We start from the raw sequence: 23,165 nt of genomic DNA on the forward strand, positions 1-23,165 counted from the left end.
GTATATGCGTTAGCAGAACATTCACAGGCTCATCATTATATGCGATGGTTATTGAACCATACTGACGTACTATGACTCAATTTTCAAAGGCAAATGGTAGAGTGCATCCCAGGACACCTGTGTTCACACGAGCAGTTCTTTGAAACTATATTTGGATGTACAAGCTATTAAAAGCTTCTTGTACCGACTGACCTTTCAGGCAGAATTTAGATTGAATGCTCACGCTGGGGGCTGCCTGTTGCCGGGTGGATGACAGCAGAAAACCTTGATTCAAACAACTGCTGGGTTTTTGTTTTCCTTGGTTTTGTTTCCTTTCACTCTGCCCGAGGAAGATGAACAATGAAACCACAACGCTGATATCCTTGAAGGAGGCAATGAAAAGGTTGCTAGGGGCTACAGGGAGGGAACGAGCTTGGGTCTGCTATTCCGTGAAGAGGGGTAAGAGAAGAATGAAGACTAGAAATGAGCAAAGAACTACAGCCATGCTAATTAGAATTCTGTCTCTATTAAGTCTTCCAGGTTCAAAAAAATACATAGATGAATAATAAAGAAAGATCTGCTCCCAAGTGCTTCAACTCCATCCTACGTATGGAAATACTAAATGCTTGATTTACAGAAATAAGTAAACCGTGATTGCTGCCCTCAAGGAGCTCACGGCCTGTAGGAATGCCAGAATTCGAAATTATTTAACAGAATAATCCGATTGACTTTCTCATGGTGATGTTCCTAAAGGGCCACAGAAGATAAAGGGGGGATAATCAATTTTGCCTCTGACACTAGGAAAAGAAGCCCTTTACTAGAGGGACATTTCAGCTGGATCTTAAAGCGTGTGACTTTATGAGGAAGAAAATGTGGGAAGGAATTCCAGGCTGAGGAAGCAATGTGTGTTAAGTCATATGTAGGCTCGGAACCGCATCTGTATTCAGTCAGTGGCTAGATGCGTAATCGTTGACGAGGTTGTGTGAGAGGGTTAAGGTTACTGAAAGCAAGGGTTCAGTCAGGTTACTGTAATCCTAGAAAGCGGGGGTGAGGGGGACAAAGGCTAAAATATTTTAAGTTTCCTGCCAAGGCGATCCAATTTGGCTCCAAAGATATCAATGGCCTAAAAGGTGCGTAATGAATTGAGTTCTGTGATCAGAATTACATGTTGGAAGAGTATGGGAAGACGGCCCCCTTGCTGTGGCACAGCAGTAAGGCAAGTACCCTGCATGGCTGGGAGTGATGGTCTGGCTGCAGGTTCATATCCCTGGGTCATCCTGGAAACATGCTGGGCTGAGCACCCAGGATTCTGAGCTGGAAGGGGTAGAGAAAGGGGATTGTGGTTGCCTCCCTTCTCACCCACTCTCATCTGCCCGTGCACATACTCTGTATCTTTTTTTTTTTAAAGGGGGGAAGAGAGGGAACAGCAGATGGAGTAACAGTTACATTGCTGGACTTGAACTTAGTCAAAAGTGGTTCGAGTCCTGGACCCGGCGACTTAAAACTCATGCAGGGCGCCTGTGCCTGGGTGCCCAAAGTTCTGAGAGGAGAATGGAGGAGAAGGGATTGCAGTGTGGCCATCCCCACTGGGGGCTGATTTCTCTCTTTCTGTCTCTCTGTCTCTCCAGTGAGTGCATGCACCTAGAGAGCAAAAATCTCTCTTTAAAAAGGAGGGGGTGTGCTAGCTCCTGGCCTGGTGGTTAAGGCCCCTGGATCCCATGTGGCCAGTTGCACAGTTCTAGCCTGGGACTTGGCAACTTGAAAAACACTCCAAGGACATGTGTGTGCATGCCCCAAATCCCAAAAGGAGGAAGAACTGGAGGAGAAGGGGTGGCAGTGCGGCCATGACACATAGAAGGGGTCTACTTGTTTTTCCTTTCTCTCTCTGTGTCTTTCCAGTGAGTACACATGTCCTCTGGCAAATTAAAAAAAAAAAAAAAAAAAAGTTTACGGGGATGGATTAAAGACTGAAAGCAGGGGTTCGGTCAGGTTCCTGTCATCCGAGGTTCAGGGGAAAGACAGTGAGGAACTAGTGCAGCAGGGACAGGAAGGAAGGGGTGCATTAGAGCCACATTAAGGGGGAGGGAAAATACTGTTGAGAATTAGTCTGAAATTTCTAGTTCAAGCAATTGGATAGATAGTGAGGTCACTAACTGAGCTAGGAAATGGCAGTAAAAAAATCAACCACACTCAGATTAACATGTGGTTTAAGATTTATTTGGAATCGTCTGGGAATGCCCTGGGTGAGAAGATTCCAAAGAACTGCAGCAATAGTAAACTTTTATACCAACCAACAAGCTGGAGCTCATCTCTGGAGGTCAAGCAGTGGTCTTAAATTTCTACAAGTCCATACTAACAGTGTGCCAGATGCCATGGTTTTGACCTATAGACAGAGCCTTGCTGGCATGTTAGGTCATGCAGACTTCTGCTTCCACAGAACACACCATTCACACTAAGTCTTATCTATGTGTGAATAGAATCTAAAGTAAGGAGAAAGTTTCTCTATAATAGTTTCTGAAGTTGAGGGGGGAGGCATGTGACTAGGCTCAACTTAGGACCTCTAAGTTCTTCCATCTTTATCCAAGTAGAGAGGTATAAAACAGGGTTAGCAGGTGGTGTGGTACTTAAGGCATTGGATTCTCACAAGGCCGAATGCAGTTCAAGTCCTGGACCTGCTGCTTGAAAATCATGTGAGGTGCGTGTGGGTGTGTGTGCCCAAAATTCCAGGAGAATGGGGGAGAAGGGCTAGTGACACATGGCCATCCCCTCTGGGGGGCGGCTATTTCTTACTTTCCCTCTCTGTCTTTCTCTGGCAAGTGCACCTGCCCTATGGCAAAAAACTAAATAAATAAATAAAAAGAAGAAGGAGAGAGGCACAAAACATAGTGGAAAAATACAGGTCTCAAGCTTAGAAGACAGTGTTACTGAAAGCTGAATTAGGCTTGGGAGAAACTGAGGAAAAGGAAGATGGCCGAGAGTAGAATTCTGGGGAACCACAAAGGGATTCCGGCCACTGGGAAATAGAAGCCCAGGGAGGTGACGTGTGTTTACGTCCATCACGAATGATGATGTGAGTGGCTTCAGGAAAGTGAAGTGTGTCACTCCAGTTCTCTGTGGTCCAGTTAGACACAATTCGAGTACCACAGTGACTGCTGATGGTCACAGCTGTTCAGATCTACTCAAAGTCCCACGTTGGGTTTTTAAGCTGAGCATCTCAGTCACGTCACAGATGCCAATCATACAAGAAATATTAGGTTGGTGCAAAAGTAATCACATTTTGGCATTGTTGAAAATTACCACTTGATATGGATACATTCTTAAATAAATATAGTTATGTTATACATCATTTTAATGTACATTTCTCCCTTTTTTTTTTGGCTAATAATGTATTACTTGCTGTTTATTTTATATGTATTTTACTTTTGGAGAGGTTTTTGCTATAGGGCACATGCGCTCACCAGACAGACAGAGACAGAGAGACAGAAAGCGAGAAATCAGCCCCCAGGGGGATGGCCACACCGCAATCCCTTCTCCTCTATTCTCCTCTCGGGATCTTGGGCACGCACGCACACGCGCCCTGCGTGAGTTTCAAGCCACTGAGTCCGGGACGTGAACCGCGGTCAACTACGTGGGAGTCCAGCGACATAGCCATTACGATAACTGCTGGTCCCAATTTTATATGTATTTTTAGACTACAGAAATGATGCTGAATGAAAAGCTAATTTGAACGAATTTTTAATTTTAAGTTAAAATGGGTTGTAAAGCAGCAGAGACAACTCATAGTATCAACAACGCATTGGCCCGGGAACTGCTATGAACGTACACTGCAGTGGTGGTTCTAGAAGTTTTGCAAAGGAGGCAATAGCTTTGAAGATGAGGAGTAAAGTAGCTGGCCACGTGCAACTGAGAGCATTCATCAAGCTGATCCTCTTGGAGTTCTGAGTGGCCCCATTAAGGGTTACAGCCACCGAAGGCCCTCTGCCCAGACTTCACCCTCCTGCCCCCCAGATCTAACCAGGAGCCAGGTTAGGGTACCCCATTATTCTCTCTGTCTCTCTCCATCTCTCTATCTATTTGTAATGTATTAAAATTTTTTTTAAAACTTCTCAGCTCTTTGCTGCTCTTTTTTTTTTTTTTTTTGAGAGGTTTTCGCTATAGGACGCGTGTGCTCACCAGACAGAGAGAGAGAGACATAGAGACAGAAAGCGAGAAATCACCCCCCAGGGGGGATGGTCACTCCACAATCCCTTCTCCTCCATTCTCCTCTCGGGATCTTGGGCACGCACACACACACACCCGGCGAGTTTTAAGCCACCGGGTCCGGGACACAAACCGCGGTCGACTATGTGGGAGTCCAGCGACATAGCCATTACGCTAACTGCTGGTTCCCTCTGCTGCTCTTTTTCTTGATAATCCCTACCTTTCCCTCTACCCCTAGAACAAGCCAATCAGCAGCCATCTATATTTGAGTTCTGAGCGACCCCATTGGCACACGGTTTTCTTTTCTTTTTTTGACAGGAATTTTTTTTACTTTTTCTTATTTTTTTCCCTCTTCGTTTTTTTTCTATTCCTTTTTTTTTTTCTTTTTACTTTTCTCACTTTTCTGCTCAGCCTACACACATCGATATTCCAGACAGGTCTAGGTGCTCAGAAGCCAAATACCTGAATACTTTTAGGGACTAATTAATCCTCAATTATCATTGAATCAGCTGTGCAAAGGGAGAAAAACGGTACTGCTTAGAGACTGCAGGTCACCTCCTCCTGCATTCCTCTGAATGCTCAGATTTAACCAAAAACTAGGAAAAAAACGTATAATCCATGAGATGACCAGAAACCATTGCAGAGGCTCAAGAAATATGAAAACCCAGAAAATATCTCTCCTCTAAGGGAAGAGAATAATTCCTTTTCCTCTACAGAGAATATAAGGGAACTCAAGAAATGTCAGATAAAGAATTTAATATATTCATATTGACAAAATTAACAGAGATGCAAGAAAATAGAGACAACGAACTCCAGAAGATGCAGGAGAAAAGAGACACTGAGTCCCAGGAGGTGAGGAAGTTCTTGCATGATCTGAAAGAGGAGATACACATCATAAAAAAGAATCAAACAAAATTGTTAGAGATGAAGGCTATAATACAGGAAATAAAAACTTCCCTTGAAAATATCAAAAGCAGATTAGACCACGCAGAAGATTGAATCTCAGATGTAGAAGATAGAACCTCTGACCTAGAAAAATTCACCAAAAGACTGAGAAAAGAACCCCCCAAAATTAGAAGAATGTATGAGTTATACTAGATACCATTAAACGCCCAAACATCCAGATCATCTGTATCCCCAAAGGTGAAGAAACTAATAAGGGCATTGATAATCTATTCCATGAAATCCTGGAAGAAAACTTTCCAAACCTAGAGATGCATTCAAATATCCAGACCCAAGAAATACAAAGGACCCCACAGAGAATCAACCCAAGAAGAGCTTCCCCAGGGCACATCATTGCCAGATTGACCAAAACCACAGACAGAGACAAGATACTAAATTTGGCAAGAAAGAAACATCAAATTACTTTCAAAGGATATCCCATCAGGGTAAGGTCAGACCTCTCATTGGAAACAATGTGAGCAAGGAAAGAATGGGAAAATATATTCAAAGTGATAAGTGAAAAACAATTTCAACCAAGAATACTATACCTGGCAAGATTATCCTTCATATGGGAAAAAAGACAAAAACATTCTCAGATAAACAAAACCAGAGAGAATTTACTGACACCAGACCAGCTCTCCAAGAAGTGCTCAAGAGAGTGCTATACCAGGAAAACTATAAAGTCGGACACAGAAATAAGAGTACAAGAAACAACCAAGAGAATGGCCAGCCTAAATGTAGGCACAAGTCTGGAGTTGAATGTTAACTTCCAGAGTTTAAATGGAAAGATCAGACCACAGTAACACTGCATATTCAATAGAAGAGGGATTAATTATGTGAGTCTGAACTAGTGAAATATAATTTTTTTTTACTTTAGACTAAAACATTACTGATTTTCTTCGATGCTTTGATTTCATTATTTAAGGATTTTTGTCTTCTCTTGGACTGTTGATGGGTTCATCTACCTACTGTTTGAACTGAATCCTAACCTTTTTCCTGGCTTTAAGATTTTTTACAAATACATTTTTTGTTTGTTTTAAGAATTGTTTTATTTAACTTTATTATTATTATTATATTTTCCAGTTTAATCAGAGAAAGACAGAAAGAGGAAAAGCAAGGAAAAAAAGCCACCAGGCTGGGGACTGGAACCATGGTTGGCCATATATAAGTCCAGCACCTTTAACCACCATGCCACTTTCCGGCCCCAAGTTTTTTTTTATTTTAAATAATTATTTTATTCAACTTTATTGATCCATTTACTAATTTATTTAATTTGGCCAGAGAGGAAAAGCGAGAGAGAGAGAGAGAGAAATGGGAAAGTAAACTGCCAGGTCTGGGGCTCAAACCGTGGTCAGCCCTGTGGGAGTCCAGTGACCTCGACCACCATGCCACCTGCCAGCCCCACCTGGCTTTAAATTTTAAACAAATTCTCTTAACATTTTTAAAATTTTGATCTATTAAAACTAAAACTGTTTTTCTTGAAATAAACAAATGCATTAAAAAATAGCTATTATACTTATTTAATGACTGCAGTAAGTTCCATAGCCCCATCGAGGTGCTACTTTATAGTATGTTCCCTTCACTCCTGAGATTTACACCGAAAGTCAGACATGTGTTCTTAAATATGTTTATATCAGCTGTGCTTGACATTGAATGTTTTTAAAGGCATGGAAAATAACTGTATATACTAGCGACAAAGTGGGAGAAAGGGAGGAGATTGGCAGGGTGTGAGAGGTAGGGAATCAAGGGGAGGAAAAAGCAAAATATATAAGAAACAATAAATAGAAAATGATTTTTTGATGATGACATGTATGGTAATATCCTTGATTGAGCCAATATACAATGTGTTCTGGATGGAATATCTCATTTTGTATATTCTATTAATGTAAAGTGAATGACTGCAAATAAATAAATGAGGAAAAAAAGGTGATCCTCTTACAACTACACATGACGCTGCTGAAGAACTCAATGCTGACCATTCTATGTTAGTTCAGCACTTGAAGTAAATTGGAAAAATGAAAAGCTTGATAAGTGAGTGCCTCATGAGCTGACCCAAAATCAAAAAAGTGAGTGCCTCATGAGCTGACCCAAAATAAAAAAAAAAAATCACTTTGAGGCTGGCAGGTGGCATGGTGCTTAAATGCACTGGACTCCCACATGGCCAACTGAGGTTCGAGTCCCAGACCTGGCAGCTTGCTCTCTCTCTCTCTCTCTCTGTGCCTCTGTCCCTCTCTGGTCAAATTAAAATAAATAATAAACAGGTAGATAAATAAATTTAAAATAAGTAAATAATCATTTTGAGGTGCTTTCTTCTCTTATTCTACACAACAAAAATAAACCATTTCTCAATCAGATTGTGATGTGTGATGAAAAGTGGATTTTATACAATAACCGGCAACAACCAGCTCAGTGAAGAAGCAGCTCCAAAGCACTTGCCAAAGCCAAACTTGCACCCAAAAGAGTTCATGGTCACTGCGTGGTGGGGTCTGCTCTACTACAGCTCTCTGAATCCCAGAAAGACCAGTTCATCTGAGAAGTATGCTCAGCAAATCAGTAACATGGACTGAAAACTGCAACACCTGCTACTGGCATTGGTCAACAGAAAGGGCCCAGTTCCCCATGACAGTGCCTGACCACATGTTACACAACCAATGCTTCAGAAGTTGAAGGTGGCGTAGTGGTTATAGCACTGGACTCCCACATGGCCAACCACATTTCAAATCCCAGATCCAGCAGCTTAAAAATCATGCCGGGCACATGTGTGTGCATGTCCAAAATCCAAGAAGAAAGGAGGAAAAGGAATTGCAGTGTGGCCATCCCCACCAAAGGGGGTGATTTCTCACTTTCTCTCTCCCTGTGTTTTCCCCTGGCAAACATGTACCCCCTATGGCAAAAAAAGTAAAAAAAAAAAAATTGAACAAATTGTGCTAGAAAGTGCTTTATCTGCCATATTCACCTGACCACTTCTTCAAGCATCTTAACAACTTTTTGCAGCAAAAATGCTTCCACATTGAGCAGAATGCAGGTGCTTTCCAAGAGTTCATCGAATCCTGAAGCATAGATTTTTTTTTAAGAGAGATTTTTGCTACAGAGTGTGTATACTGGCCAGAAAGACAGAGAGAGACAGAGAGTGAGAAATCACCCCCTAAGGAGGATGGCCACGCTGCAATCCCTTCTCCTCAATTCTCCTCTTGGGATCTTGGACACGCACGCACACACATCCAGCGTGAGTTCAAGCTACTGGGTCTGGGATTTAAACCATGGTCGACTATCATTATGCCATCTGCTGGTCCCCCAAAGCATGGATTTTTATGCTACAAGAATCAACAAATGTATTTCTCGTTGGCAAAAATGTGTTGACTGTACTGGTTTTTATTTTGATTAATAAAGATGTGTTTGGGCCTAGTTATAATGATTTAAAATTCATGGTCCAAAACCTCAATTGCTTTTGCACCAATGTAATATTTTATTACTTCTATGTTAAGGCTTTTGCTAGGTACTGGGGCACGGGCATAAAGATATCTAAGAAATGGTCTCTGATTCCTTCCCTCCAAGATCTTACATTTTAAAAGATTTTTGTTGTTGTTTGTTTGTTTGTTGGCCAGAGGGTACACCACAGGTGGGGGGAAGCACCCCCTAGTGGGGAATGGTCATGCCTCAATCTCTTTTTCTCCATTTCTCCATCCCTTTGGGATTTAGGGGAACAAACACGTGATTTTTAAGCTATCTGAATGGGGACTTGAATCACAGTCAGCCATGTGGGATAGAACTTACAATTTAGCTCATGAAAAGCTAACTCTAGGACCAGCAGGGGTGCTGGACTCCCACATGGCCAACTGCAGTTTGAGTTCCATGGCTTAAAAATATGCTCAGCCTGTGTGTGTGTGCATGCCCCAAATCCCAGGAGGAGAATGGAGAAGGGATTGTGGCATGGCCATTCCTCCCTGGGGGTGTGGGGGGGCGTGATTTCTCACTTTCCCTCTCACTGTCTCTCTCCTCTCCCATGAGTACATGTATCCTATGGCAAAAATCTTAAACAAATTTTAAAAATTTAAAAAGGAGAAAAGCTAATTCTAAAAATAAAGCAGGCACTGGGGAGTGATGGGTAGTAGGGGCAGTCCTGGTGAGAGAGAAGCAGGACAGTGAGATCAAGGGGATTCAAGAAGGCAGTGGAACTTGAGCCAGTCCCTGAAGGAAGCATAGGACTGGGACGATCAGAATAGGGTACAGAAAGGAACTTGATCTTATACTGGTCCCAGCACTAGCTAGTAGTATGGCATTAGGGCTATTTTCTTTTTTTTTAAGAGAGATTTTTGCCATGAGGTGCATATGCTTACTGGAGAGACAGAAAGCAAGAAATCACCCCCCAGAAGGGATGGCCATGCTGCAATCCCTGCTTCTCCATTGTCCTCTCAGGATTTGGGGCATGAGTTTTAAGCCACCGGGTCCAGGATTCAAACTGCGATTGACTATGTGGGAGTCTAGCAAGGTAACCATACATCAGCTGCTGGTCCCAGGGGTATACCTTTCTGAGACTCGGTTTCTTTCTTTCTTTCTTTCTTTCTTTCTTTCTTTCTTTCTTTCTTTCTTTTTTTTTTTTTTTTTAGTTTTGCTATAGGGTGTATGCGCTCACCAGGGAGGAGACTGTTTATCTGTAATATAGTAAAAATGATAGAGGTTTTTGCCTTAGGGTACATGTGTTCACCAGAGAGAGAGTCACATAGACACAGTGAGACAGAAAGTGAGAAATCACCCCCCAGGGGGGTGGCCACATGGCAATTCCTTCTCCATTCTCTCCCCAGGATCTTGGGCACACATGCACTCGTTCCAGGTGTGAGTTTGAAGCCCCTAGGTCTGAGACTCGAACTATGGTTGGCCATGTGGGAGTCCAGCCACACAACTGCTATGACATCTGCTGGTCCCCCAACTTACCTCACTTTTTATGGTTGTTGTGAGAATCAAAGAATGCTTGTATAAAATAGTCTTTAAAGTATAATACAAAGACAAAAAATGGCAAATTATCAAAGTAATGAGTTGATTCAAAAGTATGGCCACACAAGGAAGGAACAGAATGATGACCAGAGGGAATGGTAAATGGCAGCATGTGTTCATCATTTTAAATTTAAATAGTTACCCAGATGTAGCAGTGGTTATAAATAATGTATTAGCACCTTTATCTACGGCACAGCCTTAGTCTTGTCCTCTGACCTAAACCAATGCTTGATTCTTTTTTTTTCTTTCAGCTTTCTATAGCGTGTCTGCACTCTCTCCAGAGAGAGAGAGAGAGAGAGAGAGAGAAATTTAGAAACCACCTCCTGGAGGGATGACCACACTGCAATTCCTTCTTCATTCTCCTTTCCAGATTTTTGGGCATGACTGTGTGCCCAGTTTGAGTCTTAAGCCACCAGGTCTGGGACTCAAACCACACAGTTGGCTATATGGATCTAGTTGCTTTAATCTCCATGCCACCTGCTGACCCAACCTTTGATTCTTTTACTCTACAGAGTAAATAACAAACTCCAAGCTTTAGAAGCACAATTCAAAGAACTGGACTTCTCCAAGGATAATCTGACACAGAAATTTGAACATCTTAGCAAGACTCTGGCTAACCAGGCAACCCAAGATGAGCTGTGGACAGCTGTTCTGGCACTCAAGTGAGTATCAGTTACGAGACTAGTGGCATTTGGTGGCTTTGTGAGAGTTTCTTGTGGTCATTCCAAATTGAATTACTTTCTTTTTTTATTTGCTTTCTTTCATTTTTTTTTTTTCTTACATAGATTCTCACTGTATTTAGATCCTCCTGCCTCAGCCTCCTAAGTAGCTGGGACCCCAAGTACATGCCACCATGAGTGGCTTTTTTTTTTTTCTTCAAGTTTTGCTATCCGTGCTTGCATTTGCCAGCAAGGGACTGACAGAGAGCGAGAAAAATAATCACCTACCAGGGGGTATGGCCATTCTGCAATCTTCTTCTCTATTCTCCTCTTGGGATTTTGGGCTCGTGCACACATGCATGATTTTCAGGCCACTGGGTCCATGATTCGAACCATACAGTCAACCACATGGGATCCAGCCACCACAACCATCATGCCACCTGCTAGGCCCAAGTGGCTCTTTCTTTTCTTCTTTTTCTTTTTTTTTTTTTTTCCGGAAAGAATAAACAGTATTTTATTTTATTACAAATAAACATTTCACAAAAGTTTAATTGGGAATGTATATATACTGTTAAGCAGAACACAGAAAACATAAAGAAACAAGGTACTGGAATCTAAAAGTTTCATTTAAAATCCCAATGATTTCATCTTACTCACAGTACTATGCAATATGTATCAACTGAGCTGAAATAAACACTCCAGAACCTGTGCCTGCAGGATGTGTGACGCTGTCATAGTAAAGTACGATTCTCAAATATGACATTTTTGTCTGTCAGATTTTTAAAAGCCTTTTAAAAGTATGATATGCACAAGCTTGCCCAGAGGGAAAAATAAGATGGATTATAGATTATAAATCTTTACATATTTTCCACAATAGTATTTGAAATGGGAAAACAGCAAATCGTGGTGGAAAAAGCAGAATGAACATATTTCTAAAAAATCAGTGCACTTGCAACTACCTGATGGAAAATTTGAAGCACTGTTTCTCTTGCCTTCTTATAATATGAAATGTATGAATTATAGAGGCCTTGATTTTCAGAAACTTCTGAAAACTTTTAATTATAATGTCATCAGAAAAAGAAAAATCTGGTGTAAAATTTGCTGCCACTGTTTAAAGTTCTTTCATGTACAGACAGTATACAATTCAGATACTTTTGTTTTTATTACATAAGTATAACTTTCAACATATAAACTGGGTATTGCTTGGTTAACTTCTCTCTATGAAACTATGCTCAGAAAAAAATGCATTAACAAATAATGCCCTTCAAGTGATTCTTTTGACTTTTTGTAAAAGAAACTGTAGTTAATACAATTTTTAAATTGAATACTGTAATTTAAAAGCAATTAAGTGCAAAGGAGTTGCAGCTTTCCACTACTGAAAAACAAAATTATCAAGAAAGTTACAGTATGAGTGCCTTAGTGTCAGTTCTAACTCCGAACAAAAGAGATGCTCCCCAATATCCTCCTGTAGTGTCATTTCCATTTGCCTCGATTCCAGATTAGATTTCAGTGGCAACATTTGTATATTCCTTTTTTTCCCTCATAACCTTTCTCTGAATGTATCTGTGACAAATCCTCTTGGGCCAGCAAATTGTAAATGCTGATATTTAGCCCGAATGTACAAGCTTTTCTGTACTAGGCCTGATTTATACTGGGGCTGGGATCTGCTACCTCTAAAGTCGCTCTTAAAGGTCTTTTAAAGCCTCTTGTGTTTAATAGATTCCCTCAACTTCAGATGGTTTGTAAGTAGTGATGTCTTTTTTTTGAGAGGTTTTCGCTATAGGGCGCGTGCGCTCGCCAGACAGACAGAGAGAGACAGAGAGACAGAAAGCAAGAAATCACCCCCCAGAGGGGATGGTCACGCCGCAATCCCTTCTCCTCCGTTCTCCTCTCGGGATCTTGGGCACGCACGCACATGCGCCCGGCGTGAGTTTTAAGCCACCGGGTCCGGGACACAAACCGCGATCGACTACGTGGGAGTCCAACGACAACTATTACGCTAACTGCTGGTTCCCAGTAGTGATGTCTTTTGTCTGAATAAATTTTCTAAAATGTAGGCTTCTGGAATCCATCAGCATCAACATGTTTTACCTTTGGAAAACTGGAATGCTGATCATTCCTCTCTGCAGCAGTAGCTGTGTGAACAATGTGCTCATCTTCGTTTTGTCGTAGACGTCACTGACTGTCATGTTGTCGGTCACCTGGATCTATTATTTTGACCAGAGTCTGCTCTGATTCATATATTATAGTTGGTTTACTCTGAAGCTCAGCCAGAGACATACCTATTCTCCTGTGAATTTCTGGATTTGAACTCAATTTAATTTCATCTACATTTGCATGAGATGTATTTTGTACTTTGGGGAAAGGTTCATGTAGAGTAACGCCAGGTGATGTAAAATAATTTTCTTTAACTTGATGGATTATTGTTACGATTTCCTGAGCAAGTTCTTCTGAAGGTTTCTTATCAGTGTTCTGAATTGAGTCAAGATGTTCAAACACTCAATGAAAGCTCTCACTTTTCCCGAATGTATCTACTTTTTTCTTCACATCTACTCTAGCTGTGAGTGATTTCTTCCTAAGGTTGACAGGAGAGGATTTCAAATCAGAAAGGAACTGGCTTTTATCAAGAGTTGCTCTCCTTTCTGCAATCCCCTTCTTTCTTCGTTTCCTTCCATTTATCAGTGCCAGGCTTCAAATCAACATCATTTTTTGTTTGTTTGTTTTGGAGAGGTTTTAGCTATAGGGCACATGCGCTCACCAGACAGACAAAGAGAGACATAGAGACAGAAAGCGAGAAATCACCCCCCAGGGGAGATGGTCACGCCGCAATCCCTTCTCCTCCATTCTCCTCTTGGGATCTTGGGCATGCACGCACACGTGCCCGGCGTGTTTTAAGCCACCGGGTCCGGGACGTGAACTGCGGTTGACTACGTGGGAGTCCAGCAACATAGCCATTCCGCTAACTGCTGGTTCCCAACATCATTTTTATTTGTATGAGTGCAGGCAATGTAGTCTTTCTTAGGTGGTTTACAAGGTTCTCTGACTGACCCATCTTCAGTCTCTCCCTCTCTTCCAGCATTAAAACAACCTGACTCTCTATTTACAGAACCTTTTTGAGAACTGTATTTCCTATCTTCCTTAGAATACTTCTGAGTTCTCCCACCAGAAAAGTCCTGGTCCCCATCAGAGGGCTCATGTGGCAATAGTCAAAGATTGCTGAACTAGTCTCTGGGTAGTCCCTCTCCACAGGTCGATGAGTTTGGGGTCTGATATTCCACTGATCTTTCTTCTCTTGGTAAGGTAGAAAAGAATGTTCAGGCTTCCACTTTGGGTTCCTGACAGGCTCTGTTTTCAACCTTTCCACACTTTAGGTCTTTCCGCTGTGTGTCTATATTTTCTGAAATCATGATCCTCAGGATACTTCTTTTTTTGGAGAGGTTTTTGCAGTAGGGCACGTGCACTTGCCAGAAAGACAGAGAGAGACAGATAGATAGAAAATGAGAAATCACCCCCCGGGGGGATGGCCACACCGCAATCCCTTCTCCTCCATTCTCCTCTCGGGATCTTGGGCATGCATGCACACATGCCCAGCATGAGTTTAAGCCACCGGGTCTGGGACTCGAACCACAGTAGACTACATGGGAGTCCAGCGACATAGCCATTATGCTAACTGCTGGTCCCAGGATACTTCTTCTGAAAAGAGCTCCATGTTTCAAAGTCTTCAGAGCCTCTTCTAGGTGACTGGGAATATTTTTCTTTTTGTAACCTCTGGTGTCTCAACTCTTCATGCCACTTTCCTTCAGATCTAAAAAAAACCCTCCGAGGTGGATTCCCTACTCTTTCACTTCCTCTAACTCTGTGATCATCTGGAATATACCTTCCTTGAACTTTCTGGGGATAACGACTCCTTTCATGCTCTTTGTAGGATACATTCTCTGTGTATTTGGGCATATACTCAGATCTTCTCTTACTATCCCCTCTTCCAGGCAAATATACTAGTGAGATGAATACATATAAACAATTTCTAAAGAGTTCCCTCTTATGTTTGGGGAAGGTTATTGATGTTCATAAGACCAGTAGTGTATGGGACCAGCAGTTGGTGTAATGGCTAAGTCACTGAACTCCCATGTAGTCTATCGCGGTTCAAGTCCCATGGCTTAAACTCACGCCAGGTGCATGTGTGTGCGTGCCCAAGATCCTGAGAGGAGAAGGGAGAAGGGATTGAGGCGTGGCCCTCCCCCCTGGGGGTGATTTCTCACTTTCTGTCTCTCTGTCTCTCTCTGTCTTTCTGGTGAGTGCACACACCCTATAGCAAATACCTCTCCAAAAAAAAAAATAAACGATCGGTAATGTCTATCTCCACGAGAAGGAATCGTGTTTATTCTGTTCATTTTTCTCACTACCCATTCTCCAAGCAGCAGGTCTTTTTGGAGCCTTCTATGTTCACAGCCATATTGCCCATGAGAATATCTTTGCTTGTAGTGTTCAGAATTTCTAGGTACTGGTGATAAAGACCTGTATTTCCACCTGGCTGATCTTGATCTCGACCGTGCCATCCTTTAGCTGTGGGCACATTCACTTTTCACACTCACTGGAATGTCATCAAGATAAAATGAATTAAATCAGGAATCAACAAATGTTTTCTACAAACAGCCAGATTGTAACTATTTTAGGCTTTGTCGGCTATCTATATAAGATCTCTGTAACAGCTGTTTCTTCTTAGTTTTTTTGTTTAAATTTAAATAATGCTTTAAAAATATGGCCAGACCACATTGAGATGCTGGGGATGTACAATCAGTTCAATTCATTTAGTTATACACTGCCTCTTTCCAAAAAGATACTGAAACCGGGCCAAGAAGTCCCGTTCACCGCTGCCACTGCCAACACCCGCCATTCGGGTCTTGCCCCTCACAGGGCCGTCGCCACCTCCAGAAGTGACACCACAGCTACCTTAGCCAGGCCGCGGCACCCAGAACCCCAAGTGGCTCTTTGTTAGACTTCAAGACCCTTCCTTAGGGTCTTGCTCTGTTGCCCAGGCCAGGCTTGCAGTCTTCGTGCCTCAGTTTCCCAAATTGCTGGGATTACAGACACATGCCACCATCCTCAGACCTTTTTGTTTTTCTTAATGAGACTGAGAGTGGGAGAGAGAAAGAAAAAGGGAAAAACAGAAATAGGCATTTTTAAAAAATTATTCCTAATAGAGTGTGTGTGTGAGAGGGAGAGAGAGGGAGCGAGAGAGGACTCAGTTATTCTGTGATCTCCTTCCTCCAGTCCTCCAACCCACCAGGGTCCTGGGAATGTGCACATATGCCTGGCATGTCTGCAGGACAGCTGGGCTGGGGACATAAACCAGAGTCTGTGTGTGGCTTCAGCTCTGCGGGCTAGCACGTTACTGGCTGCACCAAAGGCTGAGCTGGAGATCAGTATTTTTGACAGGTCTTGCTGTGTCAGGATCCTCTTGCCCTAGCTTCCCAGTTAGCTAGAATTACAGGCACGTACAACTGTCCAGCTTATTCGAGTGGCCTAGAACCCACACTCAGGCCTCCAAGGGGCTTCCAGTTTTCCAAATGGTGGCACTACCTGTGCACCACCATGCTAAGTCCTTGAATTTCTTTATATGGTTCCAATAGTGGATTATGAAAAAGTTACATTTTTTAGGCTCATTAACTCAAAACCAATTAATTTGAGCATCTGTTTATAAGCTAGGCACTGTGGTACACATCTTATCACAAAGTCTCTTGCTTGCCCAAGTCTTGTTAACACAGAAATAGATAATATTCCTCCCCATCATCAAGGAACTTACCGTGTGGGTGACCCGAGAACTCAGCTGTCCAGTTCAGGCAGGCTCTAATCCTAGAACATTTTCTGAAATACAACGGCTGGCTCTCTTAATGACTTTGTATTGAGTTATCCTAATACAATTTATTTTATATTTATACATACAGTATTCTACTGTTTAAGAAGCTCTCCCCATGTTTTTCAGGTTCACTCCGATGGAATTGAACATTTTATACAGCTACGTCATTGAAGTACTTACTTTCTTGCACACGCGCATACTCGAGAAGCTGCCAGACCTAGTGAGAGGTCTCCCCACCTTAGCCTCTGTCCTTAGACGAAAAGTCAAGAACAAGCGCATTAGACTCGTGTGGGAGTCTGTCCTGGAGGAGTGTGGGCTGCAGGAAGGAGACATGACAGCACTCTGTACCTTCTTCATTGCACACGGTAGCAAGGCAGAGCACTATCCTGCTAAGGTGAGACAGATGTACATCAGGGATGTCACATTCATGGTCACGAACATGGTAAAGAACCAGATGCTGCAGGATGGTTTGCTGAGGGCTGTTCAGGTCATCGAGAAGGGGAAAGCAGTGAGGACCTCTGAAGAGCAAAAATCATCCCTAAAAGGGTTGATACCATCAGTCAGAAACTAATGTTACCCTACGGCCCAGTGGTTCCTCTTCTGGTAATTCATCTTGCAAATGGAGAAGAAATGTACACACAATTTAATTTTTTTTGTCTAATTTTTAGAATAAAAAGTGAAGAGTGTTTAAGAAATTATAAATTGATACAGTGGATTCTTTCTGTATAGCCATATAAAAGAACAAAGAGGTTCTTTGTATAATGCTATAGAGTTAGCACCAAGATGTATTTTCATTTTTGAATATCTATTTCTTTTTCTTGTTTCTTTTTTTCTTTTCTTTTCTTTCTTTTTATTTATTTATTTTTTTGCTACAGGGCACATGCACTCACCAGAGAGAGAGACAGAGAGACAGAAAGCGAGAAATCACACCCCAGGGGAGATGGCCACGTCCCAGTCCCTTCTCCTCCATTCTCCTCTTGGGATCCTGGGCACACATGCCCACACCCCTGGCATGAGTATAAGCCACCAGGTCCGGGACTTGAACCGTGGTCGACTACATGGGAGTCCAGCAACATAGCCATTATGCCAACTGCTGGTCCCTTAAATATCTATTTCTAATATGTGTTATTAAGTAGAAAAAAGACAAATATGCAATGCAAATTAGCTACTATGGTCATAAATGTATTCTGCAGAAATATATAAGAAAATGATAATATTAGTTGTCTGAGGAAAGCAAACTAAGGCTAGGTGGTCAAAGGTAAGAGGAGAGCTTTTCACTGTGAACCATTTTGTATATTTCGAATTTTGAAACATGTGAATGTATTACCTATTTAAATACAAATAAACAATTAACGTCCCTGACATATATACCATGAGGAGCTACAAATGATATGTTGATGTATCTTTGCTCTCAAGTACAGTACAATAGTTATTTATACTGGAAAGGGAATTGTCACATACTGACAATTTATTTATATTTATTGAATACCAAATGCCCTGTGCTAGGTGCTGTGAATAACAGAACAATAAAAAATGTAGACCCTGTCCTTGAGATAAAGATTAAGTACTAATGTGTTTTTTTATTATTTTAATTTTATTATTATTATTTTTTAATTTGACCAGAGGGAGACAGGGGGAGGGATTTTTAATTTGACCAGAGAGAGACAGGGGGAGTGAAGGAAGAAAGAAAGCAAGCCGCCAAGTCCAGGACTCAAACCACAGTCAGCCAGGTGGGAGTCTGGTGCCTTAACCACTGTGCCACCTGCCATCCACTAAGTGCTAATGTTCTTATTTGAGGTGCAAATTCAGGATGCCTAGAGTCATGAGATGCACTGGAAGGAACTTAGGCAGAGAAGGATATGAGGTAGTACCAGGCGTGTGTTACCTCATGCCCCACCTCAAAGATGGGCCACGAGACACAGCAGGCTGTTCTGCAGGTACATCCATTCAGTCTCGTCCTTCTCCAGACACAGTTTGAGGAAACCCTGCCTTTAAAGAAGAAAAGGGAATTTATCTTTTGCACTCACTAAATCTACTGTTTTCCAGTGGCTAAAGTTGCTCTCTGGGGAGTGCTCTCACATTTCTGGCATGCATCATCCAGGCCCTCCTCATGGCCACTGGGAAGTCAGCTCCTGCATTGTTCATAAATGGCTGGAGAAGCCAGTGATCCCAGGAGTGCGACTGGTCAGTGGCAGGCATAGCAAGTGACTGTGGGTTCAGAAAGCTCACAAGGCCAAGGAAACCTGAAGAATCAATAAAATATATGCAAGACATAAGCACCTGAAAATAGAAATCGAAATGTAGAAATTACATAATAAGATTACAATAAAAACAAAACAAAACAAAAAGATGACAATAAAAATCACGATTACCAGGCAATATATGACTGGGTGAATTTGTGTGATGGGGGAAATACTTCTTGGAGAAAGTGCATTAAATTGATTCTCGAAAGAGGGGAAGCCACAAAACAACCCATGTAGGATGAATTGAGAAAGCAAGAGCATGAAGGCATGAGATGTGAATGATAGCAAACAGGTCATAATTGAATATTTAAAAGAATAAGGATGGGTCAGCTGGCGGCATGGTGGTTAAGGTTGCTGGATCCCAATGGCCAACTTCATGGTTCAAGTGTCGGACCCACTGGCTTGAAAATCATGCCAGGCACATGTATGCGTGTGCCCAAAATCCTGAAAGGAGAATGATGGAGAAGGGATTGCAGTGTGGCCATCCCCCTCCAGGGGTGATTTCTCACTCTCCCCCGCACCATCCCCAGTGAACGCGCACACTCTAGCAAAACGGAAAATCAATCAATCAATCAATCAATGGAAATTCCATGGGAAAAGCATTTTGTGGACACATGAGGAGTCTAGAATTCCAAATGATGACCTCAGGTTTCTGGATCCACATTTAAACCACAGCTCCCTTCCAAGTACCCACATCTCCTTGTTTTGGCTCAATCTGGAAACTACTCCTCTACCCAACTTGAATGCCCTCAGCAAACCCAAAGGACCTTAAAGATTACTTTCACGGTGCAGTGGTTTTCTTTGCTTTTCCATAACACCTACTAAATATGTCCTTACAAAACTCAGGACTGGAACTAGTGGGTATCATGTTGGCTAAGTTGCTGGATTCCCACCTGACTGACTGTGGTTTGAGTACCAGGTCTGGTGGCTTGCTTTCTCATTTTTTCTTCTTTCTCTCTCTCTGGTAAGTGCCCATGTCCTATAGCAAGCTTTAAAAAATTAAAATAAATAAAATAAATAATTTTACAAAAATTAAAAAATAACCTCAGGTCTGTTTTTTAAGTACAAGAGAATCAAAAATTTTTATGTGACAAAGATCTTTGTCTCTCTTTCTCTCTTTTTAAAAATTTACTAGAGTACACATGCACTTACCAGAAGGAGACAGAGAGAGAGAGAAGCGAGAAAGCACACCCTGTGGGGGATGGTTGCACCATAATCCCTTCAATTCCTTTTTTTTTTTTTGGAGAGGTTTTCGCTATAGGGTGCGTGCGCTCGCCAGACAGACAAAGAGGGACATAGAGACAGAAAGCGAGAAATCACCCCCCAGGGGGGATGGTCACGCTGCAATCCCTTCTCCTCCATTCTCCTCTCGGGATCTTGGGCACGCACGCACACGCGCCCGGTGTGAGTTTTAAGCCGCTGGGTCTGGGACCTGAACCGCAGTCGACTACGTGGGAGTCCAGCGACATAGCCATTCCGCTAACTGCTGGTTCCCCCTTCCATTTCATTTTTACTTTGAGCATTTGGGACATGCATGAACATGTGCCTGACCTGCTTTTCAAGTCACTGGGTCAAGAACTCGAACTATAGCCAGCCACGTAGGATCCAGCCTCCCTAGGTACCACAACACCAGCTGTCCTCTTTCTCTTTTTAAAAGTTTATTTACTTTGCGTGATAGAGAAAAACAGAAAGATAGACAGGCATCCCCCACACGCTGAGTTCTAACCCCAGCCTCTGCCAGCCTGGATCATGGGCACGTGTGTGCATACTCAGTGTGCACAGGGAGGCTCTAGGACATGAACTCAGAACCTTCAACCGTGGGTCCAGTTGTTTTACCACTGTGCCACCGCCTGGCCCCTAAGGATCATATTCTTCATGTATATTCCTGGTTATTTTCCTAGTCAGTTTTTTCTTTTTCACATAGAATTCAATTTAATTTTGTAGAATCAATTATCGGTTGAAAAAGTTAATATCAAAGTGGAAAAATTATTCCAAAATTCACAAAAAATGTGAAACCATGAAACCATATTCTTGTTAACCTCTCTCTGTAAAGTTGATTGTTCCAGATTGAAACTTAATATAAATGTATTGCATAAACTATGTGCAAGACATAAATGGCTAAGCCCTGGAACCAATATAGCATTCAAGTTTATGGCTCATGCCAATAGGCCTCACATCTTAGAAAAGAAAGCAGTCCTAAAACAATCTCTCCCTGGCAGCAGGCTTTAAGAGGTTAGGCTGTTGAAGGAAGTCCAAGCGCCAGTTAAATTGTCCCAGGTTTGCAGCTGGTCTGACCATAACCTTTCTCTGAAGGTCCTGAGAGATTTTTTTTCCCCTTAAATTTGCCAGGGGGTCTGTGCACTAGCCACACACACACACACACACACACCACACACACACACACACACACACGGGGGGGGAGGGCAAGAAAGCACCTCCAATGGGGTATGGTCACACCTCAATCTCCATAAAAGACAAGAGTTGGGGGCTAGCAGGTAGAGTGGTTGTCAAGGGTGCTGGACTCCCATATGGCTGTGGTTTGAGTCTCGGACCTGGCAGCTTGCTTTCTCACTTCCCGCCCCTTCCCCCCTCTCTGGTCAAATTAGAATAAGTAAATAAAGTTAAATAAAATAATTCTTAAAAAAAAAAAAAAAGACAAGAGTTGACTATATGGGATCTGGCACTGGCAGGCCTTGAGAAATGCTTTTAGAAATTTTTTATTTTAGGTTTTTGCCATAGGGGGCATAAGCTCCCTAGAGAGACATAGTGAAAGTGAGAAATCACCCTCTCTGTTGGGAGGGAGGTGGCCACACCACAATGCTTTCTCCTCCATCCTACTCTTGGGATTCTGGGCACTAACACATGCACAAGTGCCCAGTGTCAAACCCAAGCCATTGGGTTCAGTCAGAATGATGGTCGATGATGTGGGAGCCCAACACTTTAATCATGACACCTGCTGGGCCCCCCAATTTTCTTTTTGAGAGAGATTTTTGATATAGGGCACCTGCATTCGCAGAAACAGAGACAGAGAGACAGAAACTGAGAAATCGTCCTCCAGGGGGGATGGCCACACTGAGATCCCTTCTTCATTTTCTTCTGGGAATTTTGGGCATGCAAGCACTCTGGCCCTGCATGAGTTTTAAGCCACTGGGTCCTGGACTGGAATGGCAGTCCACCACGTGGGACTCCAGGGACACAAACATTATGTTATCTGCTGGTTTCCCTAAATGCTTAAAAAAAAAAACCATTATTTCGGAGCCAGCAGTTGGTGGTGGTTGAGGAGTGGACTCCCACATGGTCAACCAGTTCGAGTTTCGGATTTGGCAGCTTGCTCAATTTACCTCCCTCTCTCTGACTACTAGAACATTAAATATAATAATTCTTTTTTAAATAAAAGTTTCTTTCTTCCATTGTGTGTGTGTGTCTGTGTGTGTGTATGGGTACTCCAACAGGGTCCTCCAGCAAATAAGGAGGTCATAAGAGACAACCCCAGGTCTTGGTTCCCACATGGGCCAGGTTACTGCTGCACCACCTTTCTAGCCCATGGTTTTATTTTTCTCATTTTTAAGTACTGAGAAGACAATATAACATGAAAGAAAATTTTTGAGAAGTTTTTGCTATAGGGTGCGTGCACTTGCCAGAAAGACAGAGAGACAGAAAGCGAGAAATCACCCCCCAGGGGGCCATGCCGCAATTCCTTCTCCTCCATTTTCCTCTCGGGATCTTGGGAACGCACGCACACGCGAGCGGCATGAGTCTAAGCCACCGGGTCTGGGACTCAAACCGCGGTCGACTACGTGGGAGCCCAGCAACATAGCCATTACGCTAACTGCTGGTCCCCAGCATGAAATATTTTTGAACAAAGGGAAAAAACCGAAATCCTCCACTTTCAAAACAGTAACGGGGGGGGGGGGGATTTTTTCTAAGAGTTTTGGAAAAAAAGCCAAGGAGTTTAATAGAAACAGTATTTGTAGTCTGAACAATACTGACAGAAGAACTGCAAAAACTACTGGTCTTTAATTTGTTCTGAGGTTCCCCTTTCGCTGCTCAGAGACCAATCTCGCAGCATTGAGGAGTTTCTGCATGGCCTGGACCAGAAATCTCAGAGAAAAAAACAGGCTCCATGCAAAGGGACCTGGAGGTGTTGCAACACCGAGACCGGGTGGAGCGTGTCGCACAGGTCCCGGAAGTCCCGCCCAGCTGAACATTAGCCGCTTCTGCCATTGGGCAGTTTTCTGGGTGGGACGTGAGCTTTTGGCGGGTGGTTGTGACGTCAATAGACTGTGTCCGAGG

The 23,165-nt window shown here is 42.6% G+C and overlaps 1 protein-coding gene and 1 pseudogene across 1 annotated transcript; one reads left to right on the forward strand and one right to left on the reverse strand.

Moving 5' to 3' along the window:
• The first annotated feature begins 228 nt into the window (after positions 1 to 228).
• Positions 229 to 17,264, forward strand: SMCO1 (single-pass membrane protein with coiled-coil domains 1). Its single transcript, XM_006156778.1, has 3 exons — positions 229 to 382; positions 10,626 to 10,775; positions 16,756 to 17,264. Exons 1-3 carry the CDS (start codon positions 333 to 335, stop codon positions 17,198 to 17,200), a joined length of 645 nt encoding a protein of 214 aa, XP_006156840.1. The 5' UTR covers positions 229 to 332; the 3' UTR covers positions 17,201 to 17,264.
• LOC102488577 (BCLAF1 and THRAP3 family member 3-like) lies at positions 12,272 to 15,328 on the reverse strand (annotated as a pseudogene).
• Positions 17,265 to 23,165: the final 5,901 nt, after the last annotated feature.

The sequence above is a fragment of the Tupaia chinensis genome, unplaced genomic scaffold (genome assembly GCF_000334495.1).
Source record: "Tupaia chinensis unplaced genomic scaffold, TupChi_1.0 Scaffold000515_1, whole genome shotgun sequence".
In the NCBI taxonomy this organism is placed as follows: Eukaryota; Metazoa; Chordata; class Mammalia; order Scandentia; family Tupaiidae; genus Tupaia; species Tupaia belangeri.

What these genes read in the sequence shown, in the direction of transcription:
- SMCO1 (XM_006156778.1), top strand. Translation starts at nt 333, where the DNA reads ATGAACAATGAAACCACAACGCTGATATCCTTGAAGGAGGCAATGAAA. An exon ending in TTGAAGGAGGCAATGAAAAG is followed by an intron (nt 383 to 10,625) that starts GTTGCTAGGGGC and finishes TTTACTCTACAG; the next exon opens with AGTAAATAACAAACTCCAAG. An exon ending in ACAGCTGTTCTGGCACTCAA is followed by an intron (nt 10,776 to 16,755) that starts GTGAGTATCAGT and finishes CATGTTTTTCAG; the next exon opens with GTTCACTCCGATGGAATTGA.